The sequence below is a fragment of the Vombatus ursinus genome, unplaced genomic scaffold (assembly GCF_900497805.2).
Source record: "Vombatus ursinus unplaced genomic scaffold, bare-nosed wombat genome assembly UNPS02008611.1, whole genome shotgun sequence".
Classification (NCBI taxonomy): Eukaryota; Metazoa; Chordata; class Mammalia; order Diprotodontia; family Vombatidae; genus Vombatus; species Vombatus ursinus.
The window spans coordinates 10,567-32,493 of record NW_020948389.1 but is presented as its reverse complement, the minus strand read 5'-3'; the positions used below and the strand labels follow the sequence as shown (position 1 = coordinate 32,493).

At 43.6% G+C, this 21,927-nt stretch overlaps 1 protein-coding gene across 2 annotated transcripts; it reads left to right on the top strand.

Annotated features, from left to right (window-relative positions):
• The first annotated feature begins 163 nt into the window (after positions 1-163).
• LOC114034219 (phosphoribosylformylglycinamidine synthase-like) lies at positions 164-21,159 on the top strand. 2 transcript variants are annotated; one of them, XM_027849820.1, is made up of 28 exons: positions 164-236; positions 2,358-2,521; positions 4,208-4,343; positions 6,878-6,983; positions 8,321-8,510; positions 8,646-8,751; positions 9,297-9,437; positions 9,586-9,710; positions 9,946-10,074; positions 10,935-11,066; positions 11,394-11,522; positions 12,336-12,409; positions 12,490-12,646; positions 13,032-13,093; positions 13,346-13,507; positions 14,331-14,456; positions 14,654-14,785; positions 15,280-15,510; positions 15,837-16,017; positions 16,192-16,275; positions 16,742-16,897; positions 17,123-17,242; positions 17,471-17,616; positions 17,716-17,923; positions 18,105-18,196; positions 18,308-18,422; positions 19,978-20,301; positions 20,825-21,159. In XM_027849820.1, exons 2-28 carry the CDS (start codon positions 2,380-2,382, stop codon positions 21,130-21,132), a joined length of 4,014 nt encoding a protein of 1,337 aa, XP_027705621.1. In that variant the 5' UTR covers positions 164-236; positions 2,358-2,379; the 3' UTR covers positions 21,133-21,159. The 2 variants fall into 2 exon arrangements, with proteins under 2 accessions (XP_027705621.1, XP_027705622.1); XM_027849821.1 differs by lacking the exon at positions 164-236 and adding an exon at positions 610-819.
• Positions 21,160-21,927: the final 768 nt, after the last annotated feature.

The window sequence follows — 21,927 nt, the reverse complement described above, 5'->3', positions numbered from 1 at the left end:
CATGAAAAAATCCCTACATTACATGTGTCAAAAAGCCTCTGGGCCCCCTGGGCGGGGGGCGGGGAGGAGTGGTGGAGGGGGAAAGTTAGCAGGGGGCGGGGTTAGGGAACGTGTCGCGAGATGAACAGAGAGATCTTTCCCGCCGTTCTCTAGTCCCGCCCCTCACCCGCTTTTGAGCAACGGGCTCATAACGAAGAGCTCGCGCCTCTTTCCTTATTTGCCATCCTTGACCTAGCGTAAGTAAAATGCTCTCTGCCCTTCGCCTCCCTCGCCTCCCCTTCCCCAAGGCTTTGCCTGCTCGCGGTCGGGTCTGGGGCGCACGCTACTGGCACTCATACCGGGGCCTGGGCAGTCTCGGGGAAACTGGTGCGCTTCCCCTGCCCCTCCGACTTTGCCCAGCCCCTTTGGTCCACGTGCTCGGCCCTGCCGGATTGCGCTAAGTGCGCAGGCGCGATAGCCCCATCAGCCCACGTGCTCGGCCCTGCCGGGTTGCGCTAAGTGCGCAAGCGCGATAGCCTCTTCGCCCCGGGCTCACCCAATGAGAGGGGTCAGGGGGAGGAGACTACCGGCGCGCACCTCCTAGTTCATCCTGTTTGTGCCGCGAGTGCACCACTCGCTTCTGTCCGTACTTGGCGCTAAGGGGGTGGGAAGGTTCTGGACTTGGCCTCTGATGAAGTTCCTAGCCCTTGGCCCGTAAAAAGAACGCCAAAACGCGTGAGGGAAAGGCAGGAGAAATCTTTGCAAGGTCCCAGGGTAGATCTAGGGAGGGCCCTGGAGGAGGTGGCCTTGGAGGGGGCCTTCAGGCTCTATCAGAATTCTGTAAGTGAACGGGGAGGGGGTAAGAGAACGGGGAGTTGCACAATTTGATTGGAGTGCAGAATGTATTAACGGAGCCGTGGTAACGTTGGAAAGATAGGAAGGCATAACCTTGGCAATAGGGGTGCTAGAAGATAATAGCACCTACTTTCCCAGAGTTGTTGGTGTGGTTAAATTGAGATAGCATGCAGCAAAGCACTTGTGCAAATGTTAAAAGCCTATAAATGCTAGTAATTGCTATGAACTATTTTTGGTAGTGAAGAGGCACTGAAAATTTTTAAGTAGAAGAATGATATCTCATTTATAAAATGGTAATCCAGTGGGCTCTGTGAAAAATAAGAAATTACATGTTGAAATGAGGGATCCCAGCAGTGGACTTGTGAATCTATAGGACCAAACTAGCTAAATTTGGAAGTTGGCTTCTGGGTGATACGTTTTTAGCAATAGCAGATTCACTACTAAGACCTAGAGGATTTGTGTCCTTTCTCTGGAGAGAGAGTTTCACCACCATAGAATAGATAATAGATTTAGGATTGGAGGCACCTTTTAGAGATCATCCAATCAAACCCTTTTATTTTACAGAGGAACATATTGATGGATTAGGTGACTAGCCCAAGATCACACAGGTAGAAAACTACAGACCTAGGTTTCAAATCCTTGTCTTCTGACTCCACATTCAGTGTTCCTCGAACCACACCTTCTGATATCTCTTTTAGCACTGAAAAAGCAGTGGGAGATACAAACTATTACAAAACAAGAGGGTATTCCTTTAAAAAAAAGTTTATTGATCTTTTATTTAACCTCACTCTCATTGCCAAAAGTTACCCTTTTTTCTCCCTCCAGAACCAATTTTTCTATCAAAGAGGGAGGAAAAACATGTCAGAAAAATTAGTCAACTTAGCAACCAATTATAATAGTGTATGCAGTGTTCTACATCCACAGCCCCCTTCTCATGTTCTCTAGAAGCTTAGTTTCATTGAGAAAGTGAAAAACACATGAAAAGTTACTATGGTGGAAAGAGCCCTGGTTTGGGGTTTAAATCTTGACTTTGTCACTTCACTACCAGTGGGACCTTGGACAAGTCATTTCCTCCTCATCGAAAAGAGCGGGAGTGGATTAGTTGCCTTCTAAAGTAGATCCCTTGTAGCCCAGCATCTATGATCCTATAAAATAGTACAGCTTGACTGGAGCGGAGTGCTCAAGTTGAGAAGTGGGAAATAACAGGCAAAGGTGATTGGGGGAGCCATTGAAAGTCTTTGAGCAAGGAGTAAAGGCAGTGTTTCTTCTTTCCCCCAAAGCATTTAGTAGCATGGATTCAGTTGGATGTGGGTGGAAAAGGGACCTTGCTCTCAAACCGTAAATTTCTTAAATGGCTACTCCAGCTCTATTCCTAGACCCACTGTGGTAATGATTCACCATTGATTCAACCTCTCTTCTTCTGAAACTTTTCCTTGAAGAACTTGAGGCCCAGTTTTAAAAAGAAGTTATAATGTGGGGTGGGGGTGGGGAATCAGCTTTATACAATTTTTGCTTTGTTACAGATTTTCAGGTATACCTGTGCAGATGTCTCAGGTGCTTCATTTCTATGTCCGTTCTTCTGGTCATGAGGGAGCAGCCTCAGGGCACACTCAGAGGAAACTCAAGGGGAAGCTGACTGAACTTCAGGGTATAGAGACAGAGCTGTGTTATAATGTAAACTGGACAGGTAAAGGATCTGGATGCTTGCCTGGGCTTGGGGGTGGGGTGGGGACCCTGGGTCAGAATGAAAGGATTATGGACTGAAAACTGGAAGAGATCTTAAAGGTCATCTAGCTCACCCCTCTCATTTTACAGTTGAGGAAATCAAACTAGAGAATGATTCAGGTCAAACAGGTAGAAAGTTGTAGAGCTAAGTCTTGAACCCAGGTACCCAGATGGTTGAAGAGAAATCATCCTATGGGTGTTAGAGATAGCAAGAATTTTTCTAATTCTGGAGAGATCCAACCATACCAATACACAGTCCAGTTAAAAACAAATTTTAGGGCTTTTAAATTTTTTTTTTTAATTTTTTTTTAGGCAGTTGGGGTTAAGGACTTGCCCAGGGTCACACAGCTAGTAAGTGTCAAGTGTTTGGTCTGAGGCCGGATTTTAACTCAGGTCCTCCTTACTTCAGGGCCGGTGCTGTGTCCACTGTGCCACCTAGCTGCCCCTAAAAAAACTTGATGCCTAGATTTTTTTCCCTTCTAATTTTAACTGCATTAGATTTGTTTGTGTAAAAACTTATTAATTTTATATAATCAGAATTGGCCATTTTAACTTGGGTGGTCCTCTCTGTCATTTGTTTAGTCATGAGCTCTTCATATTCATATCATATTTCTATCCATAGATCTGAAAGGTAATTTATTGCTTGCTCTTCCAATTTGCCTATGATGTGACTTTTTATATCTAAGTCATATATCCGTTTTGAGGTTATCTTGGTATATGGTGGGAGATGCTGGTCTCTATCTAATTTCTACCATGCTACTTTTCAGTTTACCTAGCAGTTTTTGTTAAATAGTGAATTCTTACCCCCATTCTGTAACTTTTTTTTAAGTTGGGAGTTTTATTTGGTTTTTGTATACAATTTCACTTGCCAGCAGAAATAACATTAACTCTAAAAATCTTTTCTGTACAGAACATTTGTCTGAACTTCATACATCACAGTTGTTTCTAATAAACAAGTTTGGCATATGATTATAAAACCACATTATCCTCCTTGTAACTCTTATCTGCTGTGTTCAGTGGTTTCTCAGCAAGACAGGCAATAAAATACAGCTATGCAAACAAAAATCATGCAAAACATAGTACCAGTAGAATAGATAAAACTGGGACTGGACTAGAGTGTTGAATAGAAAGTTGGAATGGGGATGACAGTGAAAATGCATATGTCTTTATACTTTCAGGATTGAGTAAACAGACATTTGGCCCTTGGTAGTTGTCTCTCTTTGGGCTCTGTGCAGGTGCCAGAGCTGGCCTGCTTTGTTAGAACAGGTTTCTTCATCCTGGAGTTTCCTGTGCCGTTGAAATAATAAATATAATCTCCTTTTATTAATTTTATTAATTAATAATTAATTATTAATTTCCTCCTGCCCTGAGGAACTCTTAAAAATGTCTTCCTAGTATATGGTACCTTGATGAGGAATATTTATGTATTTAACTAAGTCTATATATTTAACCATGTTTCTTTCTACAAGTTAAAATAAAGCTTGGTTTTAATGTTTTATGTTGTAACATTTAACAATAAAATTCTAACTGTTAAGAATTAAATAAACATGAAATTGGAAATTATGATATTGCATGTATTGAATAAGTGCTAGGGACTGAGGGTCCCAATGCCTGCCCTGAGGCCCTACCTTCTTTACTTCTTTCATAGCTGAGTCCTTTCCAAGCCCCCAGGAGACCCAGAAGCTAGAATGGCTTTTTGGATGTCCCTTGGAGTCAAATGATGTGGCGAGGGAGTCCTGGCTTTTGCCAGGCCCCAATGACTTACTGCTTGAGGTGGGACCCAGGTGAGTTTAGCACTTGTGTAAATGATCTGTTCTGTAAATTATCCTGCCCTTTACCAGCTTTCACCTTCACTCTGCTTCTGCCACTTCTACCTCTTGGGATATTTTTTTGTCTGTTTTTCTTTCTCCCATTCTCAGAGAATATATTCAAACTTCCTATTCTACCATCAACCGTCTCCTAATTTTCAGGGAAGAAACTGAGGAAGGAAGACTGTAATAACAGCTCTTATGAGCTCCCAGGGATGTTGGCTTCTGTTGACTCTAGACCAGAGATCATCAGTCAGTCTTTCAGAAATGGTGGGCCAGGAGCAGTTAGGGAATAATAGGTTACATTCATCCAATATTTTTTAAATGCTTACTACGTGAAAGGTGTAGAAGTAGGCACTGAAAATACAAAGACAAAAATAAAACAAACTCTTTTCAAAGGGTTGACACTGTACAGTTGGAATACAACTTGTACCAACAGTGAGAGCTCCCACCTAAGTATACCACACACACACCCAATATTGGGGTCATCAGAAGATGTGTCTTGAAGTTCAGTCTAATAAGATTGAACATAATAATAACTGACATTTACATTGGTACTTTACCCTTGTCAGCTGACTTGATTCTAACAAAAATACCGTCATTTTAGAGATGAGGAAATTGAGTATCAGAGAAGTTAAATGACTTTTCCAATTAGTATATGGTAACTGTAGGACTCTAGGTTGTAATCCAGATCTGCCCAAAAGTCATCTTCTCAGAAATGACTCATCATCAGATGTCATGTAAATGTGTTACATCTCAGACTGAATGTCTCCTGGGGGGACTACTGAGGGGAGCATTGATTTGTCAACAAGATCAAGTTTTCACTATATACCAGGAATTGTGATTAAGCGTTGAGGATATAAAGACAAGAGTAAAACGGTCTCCTATCCTCAAGGAGCTAACATCCTCAAGGATCCCCAGGGAGACATACCTGTGTATATTTGTGTGGGAAACTGGATGGCACAGTGGATAGTGCTCCAGGCCTGGAGAACCTGAGTTCAAATATAGCCTCAGACACTTATTAGCTGTGTGACTCTGAGCAAGTCACTTAACTCTGTCTCAGTTTCCTTATTTGGAGATGGAGAAGGAAATGGCAAACCCTCCAGTATCTTTGCCAAGAAAACCCCAAATGAGGTCACAAAGAATCAGACACAACTTAAAAACAACTGAACAACATATATATTTGTATGTGTGTGTATATAAAACATCAGTCTAAAGTAGTCAAGGTAATTCATTCCTAAGCAGTGATAATATTCAATTATATACCTGTTCAATGTAATGTTATTAACAGAAGAGAGATGGTCTGTGTGGAATCTAGAATAAGGAAAGCCAAAGTAAGATACTATCAGTAGTCGTCTAACACTGGACATGCTAGTTCTAATGATGACAGAAGGGTCAGACAGAAGCATTTTTTAGATCCCAGCATTGCTTGGTAGACCAAGCTGTTAGTAATATCCAACTCACTTTGCTGTGATTCTGAGTTTACCAAACAGCCATCTAATCTGTGATTTGGTGTTCCAAGTGATGTATCCACCTGGAGGGAATACTCTGTACCATTTGAAATGAATGAATTAGCATTCCAGTTTATGTATAATTTGGTTAGTGTGGATTGGGTTTCCATTCATATGATCATCTCTGGTGGGCTGACAAAATAAAATGTCTTTCCTGAAGTGATAAGGATTCTACCAGCTATGAGAGGTCCTGTCTGAACTAACAATAATTTTTGTCAGTGATTTTTAGCTGGAATAAAGGGGTACGAAGTGAAGTATGTGTGTGCAGGGGTGGGCTGAGGGGTTCAGAGATGACTAAGAAATGAATAGTGAAATGAAGACTTGGCACATGGCTTCTATAAAGTGGTTAACATCTCTGAGCTCATGAGAGCCAAACAAATCCATCAGGAACATTCTAGTCAGGGATGTCTCTGGAACAATTCTGGATTACAGATTTTGTTGTTTAGTCATATCTGACTCTTTGTGACCCCATTTGGGGTTTTCTTGGCAAAGATACTGGAGTGGATAGTAAAATACAATTGTCCTGGGGAAGGGATGGGCAGTTAGGAAAGGGGGGGGTGTGTAGGGATGTTCCCTCTTTGTGTCATATTCCTACCTCTCTTGATAACCTTTGTCTACTTTGCCTGTCCAAATCATTCTTGTGATATTTTTGGTATATGGGTTTTAAGAAATAATCATCTTATTTTAGACTTTGACTCCCAGGGAATTGTGGGAACTGTCTAATCTGATACAAGTGAGGATGGGCAGATCAGATTATATTTGTTAATTTTTAGTCCTAAATAGATTATATATCAGAATTTAACTTTAGCTTATATGTCTGAAGTATAACATGATGGTGTTTGAATAAACTCTGAAGGTGGTGATGACAAAGGCCAGAAAATTCTCATGTTGACTTGTAGTGGTAAAGCATCCTTCCTGGAAAGGTCCTAGATTCATCATGGCAACCCAGAGATACATGACTTTGATAGTGCTTCATTGTCTTTTCTCAACTTCTCCTAGGTTGAACTTTTCTAGCCCAGCATCTACCAACATTGTGTCTGTGTGCTGGGCAGCTGGGCTGAGTACTGTGGATCGAGTAGAGACAACTCGACGCTACCTGCTCACTGTAAGAAAATAGTGGCGTTGGTCAAAGGGCAAGTGGCAGGGAAATTGGGGGAGGAGAATTATGAGGATAAGATAAACAAAGTTATTGAAATAATTTGTAGTAGGGAGAGAGCCTGGCATGAAGGGGTTGAGGTGAGAAGGTGCAAATTCTGCTATTAATTTCTCCTTCTTTTCTGACATATCTCTTGGTCTCTGGGTGTGTATCTCTTTCTCTTCTCATTGTTTTGTTTTATTTCTTACATTAAATTTTTTTGGTACATTTTAAGTTCTGAACTGTCTCCCTGTCTCTCCACTCTGCACTGACAAGTGTGGGTATCTTTGTAAAACCATTCTGTGCATATTTCTGTTTATCAGTTCTTTCTCTGGAGGTGGATCTTACTTCATAGATTTGAGTATTTATAATACTCCAAACTTAGTTGTTCAGTTATTCTTTGAACAATATTGCTGTCACTATATCCAACATTCTCTTGGTTCTGCTCATTTCATTCTTCATTACTTCATGCAAGTCTTTCCATGTTTTTCTAAAATCAACCTGCTCATCATTTCTTACAGCACGGCAGTATTCCATCATAATCATATGCCACAATTTGTTTAGCCATTCCCCAGTTGATGGGAACCCCTTCAATTTCAAGTTCTTTGCCACCACGAAAAGAGCTGCTATAAATATTTTAGAACACATAGGTTCTTTTCCTTTGGTATTGTTGGGTCAAAAGGCATACACAGTTTTATAATTCTTTGGGCATAATTCCAGATTGCTCTCCAAAATGGTTGGATCAGTTCATAGTTCCACCAGCAATGTATTAGTGTCCCAATTTTTCCACATCCCCTCCAACATTTATCATTTTCCCCTTCTATCATTATAGCCAATCTGATAGGTGTGAGATACCTCAAAGTTGTTTTAATTTGCATTTCTTTAATCAATAATGATTTAGAGCATTTTTTCATATGACTATATATAGCTTTGATTTCTTCATCCAAAAACTGCCTTTTCATATCGTTTGACCATTTATCAATTGGGGAATGTTCATATTCTTATAAATTTGACAAAGTTCTCTATATATTTGAGACATGAGACCTTTATCTGAGAAACTTGTCTATAAAATTCCCACACACACACACTTTCTGCTTTCCTTCTAATTTTGCAACATTGGTTTCATTTGTGCAAAACCTTTTTAATTTAATGTAATCAAAATTATCCGTTTTACATCTCACAGTGCTCTCTATCTCATGTTTCTTCATAAATTCTTCTCCTATCCATAAGTCTGATAGGTCATATGTTCCGTGTTCTTCTTATCCCTCTCATTGTTTATCCTGTTCTCTCCTTGGTCCTCCCTTCAGTTTACCTCTGCCCCCTCAGCTGAGGAGAAGGCTATTGCTTTAGCTACTATCCATGATCAGATGACGGAGCAATGCTTCCTCAGGCCTATCCAGAGCTTCTCTACAGGGAATATCCCTGCCTCCTGCAATGGTCTCATTGACATCCTGGCTGAAGGAAGAACTGCTCTGGAGAAGGCCAATAAAGAGCTAGGTTTGTATCCTGGGTGGGACCTGGGCATTGGGGAATCCCAGGGGTAACAGTGGGAGGAGAAGAATGAGATACCCAAAGAGGGTGGGCAGGAAGGTTTGGGCTCCGGGGGTTAGCGGTCTGTGATGTGATCCTTAGGTTTGGCCATGGACTCCTGGGACCTGGACTTTTATACCCGTTGCTTTCAGGACCTGAAACGTAACCCCAGCATAGTGGAGGCCTTTGACCTGGCCCAGTCCAATAGGTGAAATGAGTTGGGACACTTGTGATTTGCAAGGGAAAGGTGGGGTTTGGTTTATTGATGGCTTGGGTTCCTTTTTGAGCTTTTGTGTCTAGTATTGTTGCTGCATTTCTAAGTTCTTGATGTTAATGGACTGTGCTCTCAGAGAGAAGCCTTCCTATGAGACAGCCCTTCTCAGTTTGTACTAATGGTGGATCTGGGAGAATAAGCCAGACAAGAATGGTACCCTCTGAGAAGGCATGGATGAGGAACTCTCTTCACTAGTGGAGGAATATCCTTATCAAAAATATATTCTTCAGTATAGGCATTAAAGAAGTATTAAATTGGGAGCTGGGGATGGTGGTGGAGGAGATGATATATAATCTAAAATTTTAAAAGAAACATTTAGTGTTTAACCCCTTTATAGTTGATTTGGCTGATGGGATGTATCAAATTTCACATTAGAAAATGAGACCTTATTAAAGATTTGAATTGAAAAGAGCTAGCAAGTTGTTCAGATTCCTCATCGCTCACCCTCCTGACATAATTCTTCCCTTTGTATCCTCCAGTGAACATAGCCGACATTGGTTCTTCAAGGGTCGACTTTGGGTTGATGGGCAAGAGCTGGAGCACTCGTTGTTTGATGCCATAATGAGCACCCAGGCAACCTCTAATCCCAACAATGTCATTAAATTTTGTGACAACAGCAGGTGAGGGCTAAGACTGGGGAAAACCAGGAGTTCCAACTTCAGCGCCTGTGACACTGAGGTTTAGAGCAGGTGGACCCGAGGCTTTGTTTGGGACAAATAGATGCCTTTGTCCCAGCACTCAAGTGCCTGATGCTTCCTGTATTGTCAGTGCTATCCAGGGGCAAGAAGTTCAATCCCTGTGCCCTGAGGACCCTTCCCAGCCAAGCCGTTTTCAGGAGCAGACAGGAATAAGACATGTCATCTTCACAGCAGAGACTCACAATTTCCCCACTGGTAGGAGTCAGGGTGCGGAAAGCCTTGGGGATGTGGGGTTCTGAATCCTTGAGACAGAAGCAGGAGTTCGGGGGGGGTGGATCGTGGTTTGGGGATATATTATTTCCTAAACAAAAACTGTATAAGGAAGAGAGGAACTAGGAAACTGGATTCACAATTCCCTGAAAGGCCTTGGAAAGGCTTGTCTATTTCTGTGCTGGTCACTATATCTCCTTTTTGTCTCTTCCATGCCTAGGTGTTGCTCCTTTCAGTGGTGCTACCACAGGAACTGGTGGCCGGATTCGAGACGTACAGTGTGCAGGCAAAGGGGCGCATGTCGTAGCTGGCACTGCTGGTTATTGCTTTGGCAATCTGCACATTCCAGGTCTCTTCCAGATAAAAGTCTCTTATTGTATTTAATAGATCTTCTGTCTTGGTAGGCATGAGGATGCTCTGCTTCCTTTATCAGAAGGCAATGACTTGTCTCCTATAAGGCTTCATTGGAAGGTCCTATAGTGGATGGGATTAGTAGCTGATGGTGCTTATTCTGTAAGGGGATAGTGTAGTTTGGTAATATAAGGTGTCCCAGAAGTCTTAGTGCAGTTCTAAACTATTAAAGCTAGTATGAAATTAATGTTTTACTATATATTATGTACTAGTATTAAAATTTAAATAGCTTAAGATTGCACTAAGAATTTGCGAACATCCTGTATTACATTGACAGCTTGTGGCTCAAATCCATATTCTCTTTGAAATAGGAGAATTCTCATAATGAGAAAACTGATTTGCAATTCCTTTTCCTAGTGTACACTCATAGCAAAGGCAGGGCCATCTCCAGTCATCCTGATCTGTATCTTGCCACTGTACCCAGATGGCTCCAGAGAAGAAAGTGTGGCTAGTGATTTTGCACAGCCCTCCCTCACTTAAATCAAATTCACTTGCAAGTTGTGGCATCACCTCCCTCATGTCATGGTCCTGTTCGAGAATGAAGGACAAACAATTTAACAAGGTGCTGCTGGGGAGAGTGGGGTGAGGCATAGGGGGTCAGCACTGTAGTTGATATCCCTATACCTTTCCTCCTCTCTTCAATCAGCCAGCCTCTACAGATGGCCTGTAAAGCCTACAAGTGATCTGAGATGTAGTGGTGGATCTCGCTAACCCAGCTGATTCTTACAGTGTTTCCATGTGACAGGAAGCCTCTGCCCAAGTCTCACAGGTGTCCTCTCTTCCCTGTAACTCTCCCAGGCTATACTTTACCCTGGGAAGATCCAAACTTCCAGTATCCAAGGAACTTCGCCCATCCTCTTGAAGTTGCTATTGAAGCAAGCAATGGGGCTTCTGACTATGGGAACAAGTTTGGGGAACCAGTGCTGGCAGGTAAGGCTGATGGGCAGGGGTATTACTCATCATCTGGGCCCCTCAGATAAGTGTAGAGTGAAGTGTGGGAGCTAGATTCCTGGATCTTTTTGTCATTTGATCCTTGTAGCCACCCCATAGCACAGGTGCTACATGAATTATTATCCCCATTTTACAGATGAAGTAAGAGCCTTAACAAGGTTAAGTGACTGACCCTGGGGCATGTAGCTAATAAGTAATTAGAGGAAGAAATGAAGCCCCAGTCTTACTTATTCAGTGAACCAGTGTTGCCTCCACTGGTGGAAGCTGGGCAGTCTTCATTCTTCTCTGGATATCTCTTCCATCCAGGCTTTGCCCGATCCCTGGGGCTCTGTCTCCCAAATGGGCAGCGGCGGGAATGGATCAAGCCAATCATGTTTACTGGTGGTATTGGATCCATAAATGCTGAGCATGTGAACAAAGAAGCCCCTGAAAAAGGTGAGGTCCTTCTCAGTCTCTCTGCCTCCATACAGTACAGGTCTTAGGGAAGAAAAGATTTCTGTCTCCCCAGTTAGCTTCCTATCTCCTAACTGAACTCAGGTCTTTTTCAAAGTCTAAGAGGCAGGGGGAATTATCTTCTCTTACTCACTGTTCTATTCTTGTGGCAGAGTACCACTTTCATTACATATTCCCTTCCTCCTCTTGTTTTTTCCCTTTCCTTTATTAAGTCAGTGAAGAAGCAGCATTATGTAGTGGATAGAGAGCCAGCTTTGGAGCCAGAAAGAACTGGGTTCAAGTCTTTCCTTTGACATGGAATGGCATTTAACCTCTCTATGACCATAAGTTGAAGAGAAAGTGCTGGTCTGTATTGGTAGAGGAAATTCCTTACTGGGAATTTCCTATGCTGATAAAATCATAGGTGTAGATATCTACCACCAAAAAAGAAAAATTTAAGTTTTTTTAAAATTTTTAATTTATTTTTTTCCCAATTGCATGTAAAAACAATTTTTAGCCTTTCGGTTTTTTTTTACAGTTTTGAGTTCCAAATTATCTCCTACCCTTCCTGTCCTCCCCCCTCATTGAGAAGGCAAGCAATTTGATAAAGGTTATATATATTCAGTCAGGCAAAACATAAAACATTAAGTTTTTAACATTTAGTACTTGCCTGGTCCTTTTCTAGCCTATAACCTAAGCTGTCTTCTCTGTTCCTGGGCTAGAGGAAGGGTTTAACTTGGAGGCCTCATCTTGACAGGCCCTTGTTGTATCTCTCCATTCTCTAACTCTAGCTCATCTCACTTTCCTTCTTCACAGGCATGGAGGTTGTGAAAATTGGGGGGCCGGTCTATAGGATTGGACTTGGGGGTGGAGCTGCTTCATCCATCCAGGTGAGTAGAAGAAGGTGAATGCTGTGGACTGGATGCCAGGGTGCACAGGGAGTAAGATCTTTGGCCTCGTCCCCAAACAGGTTCAAGGGGACAATGCTAGTGACCTGGATTTTGGGGCAGTGCAACGGGGTGATCCTGAGATGGAACAGAAGATGAACCGGGTAATCCGGGCCTGTGTGGAGGCGCCTGGAGGGAATCCCATCTGCAGCCTTCATGATCAAGGAGCTGGTGGCAATGGTGAGGAGCTATGAGATGGAATATGAAGCCCAGGGCCCTTTTTCCCAACACAACTCCCCTAAACAGGGTTAGGGAGGAATTTTTAGGAGTAGCAAACCGTCTTCTTCCCACTGCCACATAACACTATGACTTTCCTCCATTCCAGATTAAAATCCTAATTCATTAAGGGAAATGGGAACTACGGTAGTTAGTAGAAAAGGTGGGAAAGGTAGGGAGTATGGAAATGAGCAGGGAAAAAATTGAAATTAAGGTCTTCCTCTCCAGAGACTACCCCCACACCCCAGAAGAAGGTTAGGTAAGTAAAATTAGATCCAATATTGAGTCCCCTCAGTCTGAGGATCTGTGTACCGAGTGCCTGTTTGACCTGTCTTACCCATTCTCTTAGGGAATGTCCTAAAGGAACTGAGTGATCCAGCTGGAGCCAGGATCTATACCAGCCGCTTTCAGGTATGTCAGTCCACACCCTGTTCCATGTTGTGCCTTGAAGAAATTTGAAGTACCATTACCATGCCGTAACATATACCCCCTACAGTTGTTTCAGCTCCCTACCCCCAGGAATTGCAAGGAATCTGAGGGAGTCAGAGAAGAAACAACCCTTATCCACCCTTCTGACTTAAGTCCAGTCTGCTTTAACTCTCAAGGATCATCTGACTGTCTTTTATCTTTTTTTCTTCTCTCTCCTTTAATGTGGTTTTATAGTTGGGAGACCCAACGCTGAGTGCCCTGGAAATCTGGGGAGCTGAGTACCAGGAGTCAAACGCCCTGCTGACAAGATCTTCTCATCGGGATTTCATGAACCAAGTCTGCTCTCGAGAACGATGTCCTATCTGCTACGTTGGAACCATAACAGGAGATGGACGGGTAAGAAGCCTAGACAACCAGGAATGGGGATGAACAGGAGAGGGGAAAATTGCTTGCAAGGAAGGGATAGGTCAGAGTTTTATGGACAAGATGGGTCTACCTAGAACAAGGGCAACTAAGTGGCACAGTGGATAGTGTACCAGGCTTGGAGTCAGGAAGACCTGAGTTCAAATCAGGCCTTAGACACTTATTAGCTGTGTGACCTTGGGCAAGTCACTTAACCCTGTTTACCTCAGTTACCTCATCTGTAAAATGAGCTGGAGAAGGAAATAGTAAACCACTCTAGTATCTTTGCCAAGAAAACCCCCAAAGGGGTCACAAAGAATAGGATACAACTGAAATGACTGAACAACAAGACCTAAAAGAAGAGGCATAGAGACAGTTGCAGGAGTTGGGGGGGTGGGGGGAAAAGAGTGTTGGGCCTGAAAGTCAGGAAGACCTGAGTTCAAATCCTGCCTTAGACATTGAACTAGCTATGAACCCTTGGGCAAGACACATCACTTCTCAGCTTCAGTTTTCTTATCTGTAAAATAGGGATGATAGCAATAGTACTTATCTCAAAGAATTGTTGTGAGGATCAAATGAGATAACATATGTATGGCTGTTTGCAAACATTAAAGTGCCACATAAATGCTAGCAGGTATTAGATGGGAATTCGTTCAGGAAACAGGTGAACTTTAGAGTTGTATATAAGTATGTGGGAAGCATTGAGTAAGAGGAGAGAGTAGAATAGGTGAGGGGGTAAGAATATGGATTTAGTGGGTAGAAGTCTCTGATCCTCTATGTAGTTTGTTTATCTTCTGTCTTTTTCATCTCTATCTAGATCGTATTAGTAGAAGACCGGAAATGTCTTGTGGGCAAACAGGATCATGGGGATGGGCCCTCTGTTCTTACCTCAACACCTGTGGACTTGAAACTGGACTGGGTGCTGGGGAAGATGCCCAGAAAGGTGCTGAGATTGGAATAGCTGGGAGTATTGCCTAGAAGTCCCTGAGGCTGCTTCCATGCCTCCCAAATCTCTGGCCTCCTGACCCTTTGTAACCTCACGCCCCCTTCTCACCCCCATCTGACCCTCCCTTTGTGTTTTTGAATCCCTGCCTGATTTCCTGACCCCAGGACCTCCACTACCCTGTATTTCTCTTCCAGGATTTCTTCCTTGAAAGAGTCCCCTGTGTCCTGCAGCCCCTGGTTTTGCCCCCTGGGTTAAGTGTCCTTCAGGCTCTTGATCGGGTCCTGCGACTGCCTGCTGTGGCCAGCAAGCGCTACTTAACTAACAAGGTACTTCTTCCCCCCATTTTGGAGCCAGCTTCAAAAAGAGGCCTCATTACAAGAAAACTGTAAGCTTTGCCCAATTCTTCAAGCTCAGTCCCTTCTTCAGCCCAGAGGGAGGGGACAGGATGGGGAAGGTTGGGTAGATGAAGAGGGGAGTCAGTGGTGGGATTTTACCAGAGGACAGTCTCACAAGTTCTTCCACCCTCACCCTTACGGCCCACATGGCTAAGCATCTTCCTAGGCTTCAAGCACCAGGGGTTTGAATGAGGGTTGTTCCAGCTGAATTGGGGTAGTTTCTTCTTCCCTGCCCCCTCCCCCTTGGGGCTGGGGACCTGTGTTCTTAGTTCTCTCTGCCTGCCCCTTTTGAAGACATCTCATTTTCTTTACTCTCTTCAGGACTGCATAATTCCTTTCGTTTTCTCACCCCTCATGAATCACTGCTATCTCTTCCTGGATGTGTCTCACTGTTGTGTCTTAATGCCTGAACACTTATCCCACAGGTGGACCGGTCAGTGGGTGGACTGGTAGCTCAACAGCAGTGTGTGGGGCCACTCCACACACCTCTAGCTGATGTGGCAGTAGTGGCCTTGAGTCATGGGGAACTGGTAGGGGCAGCCACAGCTGTGGGTGAACAGCCAGTCAAGAGCCTGCTGGACCCTAGGGCAGCTGCTCGCCTGGCTGTGGCTGAAGCCCTCACCAACCTGGTGTTTGCACAGATCACTGATCTACGGGTGAGGTTCCAGCCCTGCCTCCAGTCCCTAAACTTCCCTGACTATCCCAGTCCCATAACCTTTTACTGCTGCATCCTCACCATGAACCCTATTCCACTTTGCTATTTCCCTTGCCTCTTTCCTCAGCCCTTAGCCCCTCATTTCTTTGGCATTTCAGCCCCCTACTTGGTGTTTCTCTACAATTACCAGTTTCCCAACTACCCTGGACCTTATACCCATATGGTCTCTACCACACAATTTCTCCTGTCCCAAATCACCTCCTTGTTACTCTTCTCTCATATCCTAGTTTTCTCTAACCCTCACATGTCATTCTTTGTCTCACTCAGGATGTGAAATGTAGTGGAAACTGGATGTGGCCAGCTAAGCTCCCTGGGGATGGAGTGACTCTGGTGGATGCCTGTGTGGCCATGGTAGCTGTCATGCGTGCCCTGGGGGTGGCAGTGGATGGTGGCAAGGACTCACTTAGCATGGCTGCTCGTGTTGGAAATGAAACCGTGAGGGCTCCTGGTGAGATGGAATGACCTTAATAGGATAATGTAGGGAAAGGTGAAGTGGAAAGAGCTGGAAAGCTCAGGAAAGTAAATAAAACAGAAGGGGGCCTTGTAATGAATGCCAGGTGGAGGGAGGGGTCAGTGTAGGAAGCTGAACTCATCTCATCCATGTCTTCTTTTCTTATACTAGGCTCTCTAGTAATTTCAGCATATGCTGTTTGCCCTGACATAATGGCCACTGTGACCCCAGACCTCAAGAACCCTGGAGGGCAAGGTACCGCTTCTTTCCTGAAAGATCAGAGGTCAGGCAGGTCACCCTTCTCCTTTCAACAACCTTATACACCTGGAAAATGGGGAGGGAGGCTGGTGCATGCTGAGAGTTGTGGTCTTTGGGAAATCCTCATGCATGCAGGTAGTATAGTCCTATATTGGAGATACAAAGAGTTCAGGGCTGCATGGCTCAGTAGATAGAGAGCTGACTTTGGAGCCACGAAAGACCTGAGTTTCAGTTCTATTTGTGACACGTGGCTCGTGACCCTGGGCAAGTCACTTACCTCTCAGTGTTCTAGGCGAGTCTTTAAGACTCTAAGTTGCAGAGAAGATGTTAACATGCATTGGTAAAGGGAACGTCCTCATTTGGCAGTTTTCTGTACAAATGAAATCATAAGTCCAGCTTCCTGTCCCTCTCCCTATCTGGTTTTTTTCTTGTTCCCTGCCCTCAAACTTCCTTAATTTTTCAGGACGTCTTTTATATGTGCCTCTGAGCCCTGGGAAGCACCGACTGGGGGGCACGGCCCTGGCTCAGTGCTTCTCCCAGCTTGGAACAGAGCCGCCCGATTTGGATGTTCCTGAGAATCTTGTTTGGGCCTTCAGTGTTACCCAGGGCCTGCTGAAAGGTGAGTGAATCCCAGGGACCAGAAGAGTCAAGGACACAACACAGAAGGCCTGGCCCTTAGTTTAATGAGGACGAGAAGAGGGACACATTTCTTTAGTGTGTGTTACCTATTTCTTGTTCTGTCTCTCCTAATCTTTCTTTGCCTGACTTTTTCTCTGTGAAGGTGAGGTGTGGAAAGAAACCAAAGGAGCCTGAGACTGATGACCACTTACTTTTTCTTCCTTAGACCGTCTCCTAAGTTCTGGCCATGATGTCAGTGATGGAGGTCTTATTACATGCATCCTGGAGATGGCATTTGCTGGGAATTGTGGGATAGAAGTGGATCTGCCCTTTCCTGGGGCTGATGGTGAGAGACTCAAGTGTCTGAAGTTTAAGCCCAGCTCTCCTTTTCCCATTTCCCTTCTCCATCAGATTTTTCTCTTATTTCATGGAATTTGAGCATCTAAATGGCCCAACCCCTGTTCCTTTCTCAGGTATCCCATGTTCAGCTTCAGTTCTCCTGACCCCTTTGTTCCCCATTTCCTGCCATCCTTCTTGACCCTTTGCCCCAGTGTGTTCCTGCTTCTCCTTTCAGTGCTGCCAGTGCTGTTTGCAGAAGAACTGGGTCTGGTACTCGAGGTGCGAGAGCTTGATGAGGCCCAGGTGCAGAAGCGATATCAGGATGCTGGCCTCACCTGCCTTTCCATAGGTCGCACAGCTGGGGATGGCCCCCATGCCAGGGTAAGAAGTTGAGAAGGAGCTGGGCAAGCTAGAGTTCTCAGGACTTTTAGCCAGGATGACCTTTACCATTTGTATTTCTCCCCTCCCCATTCTCCCCAGGTTCAAGTGGCAGTGAATGGAACAGTTGTTTTGGAGGAGACAGTGGGGCAGTTACGTGCATTATGGGAGGAGACAAGTTTCCAGTTGGAGCGGTTGCAGGCTGAGCCAAGCTGTGTGAATGAGGAGGAAGCTGGGTTGAGAGAGCAGAAAGGACCTTGCTACAGATTACCACCTTTTTCTACTGAAACCTCTGTGCCCCGTGAACCTGGTGAGATTAGAACCTGAATACCTATCTTCTGGGGAAGAGGGGGGAGGACCAGAGAGAGAGATCTGGGGGATAAGGGTTAGATGCTCGGCCTGCTAAGTTCAGGGGGGCGGGGGACAGGGGAGAGGTTAGGTGGATGATCAGATTCCTTAATCTTTGAGATTGTTTCTGCCTCTTCATCCAGGAGGCCCTGCCCCTCGAGTTGCCATACTGCGTGAGGAAGGAAGCAATGGAGATCGAGAGATGGTAGATGCTTTCCACATGGCTCACTTTGAGGTAAGCAAAGAAACAAAAGACTTTACCCCTACAAAAGGAGAAAGCTAGAAACCAGAGGTACCAGTCCTAGGAGTCCAACTTCTGGTATGACTCCTATCCTCTCAACTTCAGGTTTGGGATGTAACAACGCAGGATCTTTGCTCTGGGGCCATTGGACTGGACACATTTCAAGGTGTGGCCTTTGTTGGTGGCTTCAGCTATGCAGATGTCCTCGGTTCTGCAAAAGGTCAGTTTTTATTCCAGCTTACTTTGCTAGATTCCTCCCATATCCCCAGTTGAAGTTCCTTTAGTGTAAAAGGTCCATTTTTATTGCCCTCATCTGTTCTCAAAGGATTCAGTCTCTTTTGGAATCAGATTTAGCCTTTAACCTTATCCACTTAAGCTAGGTGAAGGTGAAAACAGTGTAGTAATTGGACAGATAAACTTATGTCTTTGCTTCTACTTGCCCTCAGTAAATGGTGGTAGTCTCAGGATAGTATCTCAATGTGTACTGGAAATAAAAATCCTAAATCATTCCCAGGCCCCTAAAGATTCCTGTCTCTCTTCTGCCTCTTCTGTTTATGAAACTGCCTATTTCATAAACATTCCCTTTGTCATTCTGTTCTCTGGTGATCTTTCATACTTCTTTTTTTTCCATGAATTAAAAACAGTTTTAAATAATATCTTCCCCAATTACATATAAAGACAATTTTTAACATTCATTTTTAAAAATTTTGTTCCAAATTCTCTTCCTCCCTCACCTCTCCCTTTGCTAAGATGGTAAGCAATTAGATGTAGTTTATATATGTTCAATCATTCAAAACATATTACCTTATTAGTCATGTTGTGAAAAAAGACAGAGATCCAGATTAAAAAAAAACACATAAAAAAGAGAAAGTGACAAAGAATAGGCTCCAATCTGCATTCAAATTCCATCAGTTCTTTCTCTGGAAGTGGGATAGCATTTTTCATAATGAGTCCTTTGGAATCATCTTGGATCTTTGTATTGCTGAGAATAGCTAAGTCATTCACAGTTGACCATTGTACAGTATTGCTGTTACTGTGTACAGTGTTCTTCTGTTTCTTTGCATCGGTTTGTGTAAGTCTTTCCAGGTTTTTCTGAAATCAGCCTGCCCATTATTTCTTATAACACAGTAATATTCCATTACAGTCATATGCCACATGTCCAGCCATTCCCCAATTTATGGGCATCACCTCAACTGCTAATTCTTTGCCATTACAAAAAGGATCTGCTGTATATAACCCTTTGGGCATAGTTTCAAATTGCTCTCCAGGATGGTTGGATCTGTTCACAACTCCACCAACAGTGCATTAGTGTCCCTATTTTTCCATATCTCCAACATTTGTCATTTCTGTTTTCTGTCATATTAGCCAGTCTGACAGGTGTGAGGTGGTACCTCAAAGTTGCTTTAATTTGCATTTCTCAAGTCAGTAGTGATTTAGAGCATTAGCTTTGATTTCTTCATCTGAAAACTGCCTGTTCATATCCTTTGACCATTTATCAATTGGGGAATGACTTATAAATTCTTACAAATTCTTATAAATGTGAATCAATTCTCTATATATTTGAGAAAGGAGGCCTTTATCCAAGATACTTACTATAAAAATTGTTTCCTGGTTTTCTGCTTTCCTTCTAATTTTGGTTGCATTTATTTTGTTTGTGCAAAAACTTTAATTATTTCTTTAAGAAAATTTTATTACTATGAGCATGAATATTTCCTTATGTAAACAGCATCCATCTCCTTTCCTTAATGCTTGTCTTTCTCACTTTCTATCCCCAGGCTGGGCAGCAGCTGTAACATTCAACGTCCATGCAAGTACAGAGTTGCAACGCTTTCGTACTCGAACTGATACCTTTAGCTTGGGGGTGTGTAATGGCTGCCAGCTGTTAGCTCTGCTTGGCTGGGTTGGGAGAGACCCTAATGAGGATGAAAAGGACCCTACCCCTAACAATTCCCCCACCCAGCCTGGCCTTCTCCTTCGGTCTAACATTTCTGGTCGGTTTGAGTCAAGATGGGCTACAGTGCGTGTGGGGCCTGGGCCAGCCATGATGCTTCGAGGAATGGAAGGTGGAGTGCTGCCAGTATGGAGTGCCCATGGAGAAGGTAAAAGTAACCAGAAGTGAGTGGTACATAGGATGGGTTATAAGATGCTGTGATGAATATGGGGTGGATGAAGATGTTAGGACAGGTGAGACTCCAGGAAGTAAGGATTAGGATTGGTAGAAAGGGGAAGTCTAGGTATATGGTGGGAAGAGAGTATTAGGAGAGATAAAAGGATAGGCACAGGATATGAATGGGAGAGGCAGAAGAGGGAAAGAAGTTGAAGAGCTGGTAGGAAGGTGAGAACCATGGTAGAAGGACTTACTAGTATTAAGAAAGAGAGGCAGAAGATTGGGAGGTGGACTAGGGAAAAATAATGAGAAAGTGAGGTCTGCACCAAAATCAATGGAGCTGGGAGGGCAAAGGGCGAAGCATGGAGAAGCCCAGAGGTAGGGCAGGGATAGATTGGACTCCCAGGACAACAAACGGAAGCGTGCAGCTTCCAAGACAGGGAAATTGATTTTAGTGTGAGGGAATCAGTGGATGATAGAGCTTTGTATTGATGCTTGCTACCTCATTTCCACAGGTTATATGGCTTTCTCATCCCCTGGACTCCAGGCTCAGCTGGAAGCAAAGGGTTTGATCCCACTCCATTGGGTGGATGATGATGGGAACCCTACTGATCGCTACCCTTTGAATCCTAATGGCTCTCCAGGTGGTGTGGCTGGTGTCTGCTCCCAGGATGGCCGCCACTTGGCACTCATGCCCCACCCTGAGAGAGCTGTTCGGCCCTGGCAGTGGGCATGGCGACCTCCCCCATTTGACAATCTATCTACTTCACCTTGGCTCCAACTTTTCACTAATGCCCGACGCTGGTGCCAAGAAGGCTGTTGAGGACCAAAAAAAGTATGCTTCAATCTGCATTCAGACTCCATCAGTTCTTTCTCTAGAGGTGGATAGCATTTTTCATAAGTCTTTTGGAATTTTCATGGATCATAGTATTGCTGAGGCTAGCTAAGTTATTCACAGTTGATTATTGTATAATATTGCTGTTGTTGTGTACAATGTTCTCCTGGTTCTGCTCATTTCATTTTGCCTCAGTTCACGTAAGTCTTCCCATGTTTTTCTGAAACCATCCCCCTTGTCATTTCTTACAGTAAGATAGTATTCCATTACAATCATATGCCACAGCTTGTTCAGCAATTCCCCGATTGATGGGCATCCTCTCAGTTGCCGATTCTTTGCCACCATAAAAAGAGCTGCTATATTTGTGTGTAAATAGATCCTTTTTCTCTTTCTTTGATCTCTTTAGAATACAGACATAGTCATGGTATGGCTGGGTTAGTCTATGCACAGTTTTATAGCCCATTGGGCATAGTTCTGAATTGCTCTCCAGATTGGTTAGATCAGTTGACAACACCAATAGTATATTAGTGTCCCGATTTTTCCACGTCCCTCCAATATTTGTCATTTTCCTTTTCTGCCATGTTAGCTGATCTGTTTATCCTCTTCTGATAATGATACATGTTACATAGATATTACCCCCAGGAAGATAGAAACCTATACTTTCCAAGTCAGTACACTTAACTACTTCTCCATGACCCTGCTCTACCTCCTATCCCAAAGTCCCAGATTGTCTCAAATATGTGTGTATTTATGTGTTTATATTTATATATGTGTATATACATA